This window comes from Saccostrea echinata, unplaced genomic scaffold (assembly GCF_033153115.1).
Source record: "Saccostrea echinata isolate AGI-Se365-2 ecotype Australia unplaced genomic scaffold, CSIRO_AGI_Sech_v1 ptg000029l, whole genome shotgun sequence".
In the NCBI taxonomy this organism is placed as follows: domain Eukaryota; kingdom Metazoa; phylum Mollusca; class Bivalvia; order Ostreida; family Ostreidae; genus Saccostrea; species Saccostrea echinata.
The window spans coordinates 17,200,016-17,205,000 of record NW_026889778.1 but is presented as its reverse complement, the minus strand read 5'-3'; the positions used below and the strand labels follow the sequence as shown (position 1 = coordinate 17,205,000).

General features: G+C 28.7%; 1 protein-coding gene across 1 annotated transcript in view; it reads left to right on the top strand.

Moving 5' to 3' along the window:
- Positions 1-1,613, top strand: part of LOC133195030 (ficolin-1-like) — a 6,811-nt gene extending 5,198 nt beyond the window's left edge. Inside the window, exon 3 of the mRNA XM_061330916.1 lies at positions 1,339-1,613. Coding sequence (XP_061186900.1) covers positions 1,339-1,595 — 257 coding nt within the window. The 3' untranslated portion in view covers positions 1,596-1,613. The remainder of the gene's footprint in view (positions 1-1,338) is intronic.
- Positions 1,614-4,985: the final 3,372 nt, after the last annotated feature.

The window sequence follows — 4,985 nt, the reverse complement described above, 5'->3', positions numbered from 1 at the left end:
CTATGCATTTTTATTGCGACAAATATTTCGCAAACATTATTATAATTTTAACAAAATCAAGAAAGCTTGAACGGGGCAGTTAAATCAGCCAGAGTATATCATTTTTTTCTGATCTCCTTGTACAAGTAAACAAAATTTTGATGTTATATACATTCCATTTGAAGATGACACTAATTCTATTTTGCAATTTTAAGTTATAACACAGCAACATGAGACGGTCACAAGGTTCCGTATATTTGTCTTCGGTCTTTCCAATAAACAATACTAATCAAAGGCATAACACAAAAAACTAGTATGCTGTTCCATAAAATCTTTATCATGCACACTTCAAACAAATTTGATTGACTTGCTTCTGTATATTTCCTATAAATAATGGTCTATGCTTTACTTAGATATATCAATTCTAGATCAATTTTTATCTCGTTATAACGAGATAATTATCTCGTTATAACGAGATAATTAACTCGTTATAACGAGATAACTAACTCGTTATAACGAGATAACTAACTCGTTATAACGAGGTAACTAACTCGTTATAACGAGATAACTAACTCGTTATAACGAGATAATTATCTCGTTATTACGAGATAACTAACTCGTTATAACGAAATGCTAACTCGTTATAACGAGATACTAACTCGTTATTACGAGATAATTATCTCGTTATAACGAGTTAAATATTTTTTCGTCTTGTCAAAAATGAGCCTATCCGGCTTTCGTAATTTTCAAATATAAAGACTAACAAAATTATGTCTGTTCTATATTTTAAATTTTAAAACCTGTGAAAATTCGCCATGAAAGATGTAAATTGTGTTATTTTTAACATCTAGGAGACACAAAATCATTTCGCTATAGCCGTAAATTCGCTATATCCGAGTTCGTTATATCCGTTAAATTTTACACGGAATCGTCAAAAATTTCGCTGGGGGATTGCAAATAAACTTCAGTATATCCGTAAATTCGCTATATCCATGTTCGTACTAAACGATTTTTACTATCTATCTATCGATCTATTTATCTATCTGTCTATCTATCTATCTATCTATCGATAGATAGATAGATAGATAGATAGATAGATAGATAGATAGATAGATCTGAAAAATCTAACCTGGAAGTCATATTTACATTCAGTGTTTTTTTTAGAATTTGAATTTGCACATGTAAGAAATCATAGTATTATGATTAATTCAATCACATTTACAGTACTGTAGCCATTAGAGGTTTACGTCAAACTCAGTATTAGGGTCATAGTTGCATTGAACATTCCTATTGGCCGTTAGAAGTTTGGATGAAATTGATATTTCATATCTGAAATGTATGATATTTACACGTTTGTAGGTGATGGGATTTCATGTGACACTACGTATTGCAACAATGATGCACAGTTTTCAACACATGATAAGGATAATGACAATTCAAATTCACTTAATAATGCAAAGAGATGGAAAGGAGCTTGGTGGTATAATCATGGGCACAGGTCTAACTTAAATGGAGAGTATGGTAATAACGATCATGGCGAGGGCATCAACTGGTATCCTTTCAAGGGCCAAACAAACTCTCTAACAGGCACTAGGATGATGCTTCGTCGACCTTAATATATGCCTGGAATCAAAATGCAGACATACACAGTCCAGATAAGGCATTGCGGCATAGAAATATAAAACCAATATTTTCATACAATAATTATACTGAAGTTAACTTTGTATTTTTTGCAGATCGGTATTTCTCTTTAGGAAAATATCATTTACGAATGCCGTTGGTACATGTATATTATTGTAAGTCATTAAAAAAAAAACTCCAGAGATGTTTCTTATTTTTATGTCAGCAGCTAAAGCGCAGCTACTGGTGTCAGTTGTAAAACGTAGAAATTCTGAATTTGTATTTTTCACAGTACCAAAACTTTATAAAAATGTTTTAGAGAGAGGGAGAGAGAGAGAGAGAGAATGAAAGAGGTAAAAAGAACATTTCTGAAGAATGTAAAACACTTTTCAAATAATATAACCTTTATTTTTAAAGAATATCATTAATCTAAACAAAAATATGTGTTACCACTCTTGAAACTGAAAGAGTTTGTGTCACAGATTGAAACAAATACTAAGTCTTGAACTTGTTACACCAATTAAAGGGGTAAATATTATACGTTTTGCATTAAAGTGACAACATGTATGTATCAATATATAAAAATAGAATTTTTCTGTTTTCTCTAATATATAATTTGATTTTTTTTATCTAAAAATATACCAATGAATCCTTCCTTTACATAAATATGAGATTTTAAAGACTTTTTCCTGCATGTTAAATGATTTGATAAATTGAAATTTCAACACATTAGGTTTTACACCATTCAGTCAACTAAATGGACATTGAAAGGTCTGTAAAGGTCACTGAATGGCAGAGTCCTGCCATTCAGTCACCTTTCAGTTAACTGAATGGCAGAGTTTCCTGTGCGTGTCTAATTATTGGCCAAAATTGTGCACATTGGATGAGCATATGCGTTTATTCAATATTTCTTGCAGTGATAAATGTGAAAGGCATACAAATATCTTAAATTGAAAGAAAAATCTTTCAATTTTACGAACACAATGAAAAAAAAATGTCAATTTTAATTTTTAAACAATATTTTTTTTTTTTTTTTTTTTTTTGTATCAGAGGAATGAAATGCATCCAGGTTGCCTACAGTTTCTCAGAAGACAATATACATTTATTGCATGATCGTGAGTGAAATATGAAGACCAATTCAGCCTAGAAGAATCATATTCCCCTCGGGGAATATGATATTTCTTGGCTGAATAAATTTTCATGTTTCCTGAACATTCAGGCAATAAATTATTTATTATACCGAAACAAGCAAAAACTTTAAAAATAAAAATAAACTTTCAAATTCGGCATCTCTCTCAAATTCTCTTTCAATTTTAACGTTAAGTTATTGAAAACACTTCAGCACTTCTGTGAAATTCCCTGCACAGGTATTAAGCAATCAAAATCTACCTTCTTGGCGAAGAATTTAATTTACAGGTTCTTCTCTCACTTCCTTATTATGTAATTTATTTATTTACTTGACCAATGGACTAAACTTTAATTAATAACATAACCCCTTAGGACTTAACACTAAATTGGATAGTTGAAACCTACTTTGATTCCAGAATTACACATATAAAAGCAAACCCACAAATACAATTTTACATTTCTACACGTATAATAAAATAAATCTAAGAATCATTAGTAACTCAAACCAAAAGAAAAAGGGCATCTTTTTACATCCTTAATTGTTGACCATTAGTGATCCGAACAATTTTAAACAATATGTGTTCTAGAACATAATCAACAAATGAATAATGCATGTTCATTATGACAAAAAGAAACCTTTCTTCCATGTATACAATCTTCTTATTAAACTTTTAATTAATTCCAATTAATCCGTTTGTTGACAATTAAAACAACGTATATATCTACAGAAAATAAAAGAAATATAGACAACAAATAGATAATAAAAAGGAAAATTTCTTTAAATTTAAAATTTCTATTACCAGTAGTCATTACGTTACACCTGCCCTTTCTGACATATTTTATTTTATTTCTCAAATAAAATCTGCAACATGACGACATTCTTCGTCATGTTGCAAAATTAATTTTCAAAAGAAATAAAATATGTCAGAAAGGACAGAAGTGAATAGTTAAAATGTTCAATGCTGGGAGTGAAAAGAGGTGTGTTGTGTAAATTTAAATAATAATTAATTAATTACCATTTGCAAGACAGAAGTCCTTCCGAATCTTTGTTTGAGAAGATTTTGTCGAATATTGCTTTACATGCAATGTATCTACAGTGTATATCCTTAAGATTGTTGAATATGAGTAAATAGATGTAATTACATTTCGCATTTTCTGTGTTTGTCATGTATATATTTAAAAAAAAGAAGAAGAAGAAAAAAGAAATATATTTTATACTGCCCGGTATCTTCAAGATTTTTGTTGTTCCCAAGGACATTTTTTTTCACATTGGGAAGATATATCAGATTTATACTTATTTAAAAAAAACAAAACAACAAAAAAAACAAAAAAACAAAACCAAAAAAAAAAAAAAAACAAACAAACAAAAAAAACCCCAAAAACAATCAAACAAAAAAATAAATAAATAAATAAATAAAAAAAATTTTAAAAAAATTGACATCCTGGCCCGTCGAGAGCCGTATTTAAAATGAAATGACTTTCGAGTTAATCCTACATATATTTCCTATATATTTCCAAAATAATTCTTGTTTGGAAGTCGCACGCTTCTGAGGTCTAAATTTCCGGTCGTCCCAACATGAGCGAAGTGTACAACAAACAACTCAAACACAATTCTATTCCGTTGAGGGAACTAGTTATAATTTTATAAACTAACAAGACAACAAATTTACAAAAATGATTCTATACACACATATATTAGTAATGTTACAATAAAAAAAATCATAGTCACATTCACCCTGAAAACATTTGATTTTGACGTTGGTGCAAAAGTAACATGACGTCATGATTTCACTGTTGAAATATCATTGATTTGAATTAAGAAAAAAAAAAATACTTAGAGTTGGAGTAGGATCATAGACATTCAGATTTGACAACTCCGAACCTTATTCTACTAAAGTCTATGGAAAACTCAAAATGTGTAAAAAAAAAAAAAAAAAAAAAAAAAAAAAAAAAAAAATGAAAAAATTGCCATAAGAGCACCATTTTCTCATGGGCGTATATATATATATATATATATATATATATATATATATATATATATATATATATATATATATATATATATATATATATATATATATATATATATATATATATATATATATATTGAAATTATATATAAATCCACAGTGCTCGGAAAATTATAGGTACAAATTTAAAAAAATGAAACACGATAACGTTTAGTAAAGCTTTAGCGCTTTCATTTTCAATCTTCAGAAGATTTACAATAGGTAACATAGCAACATAACGTCATAACG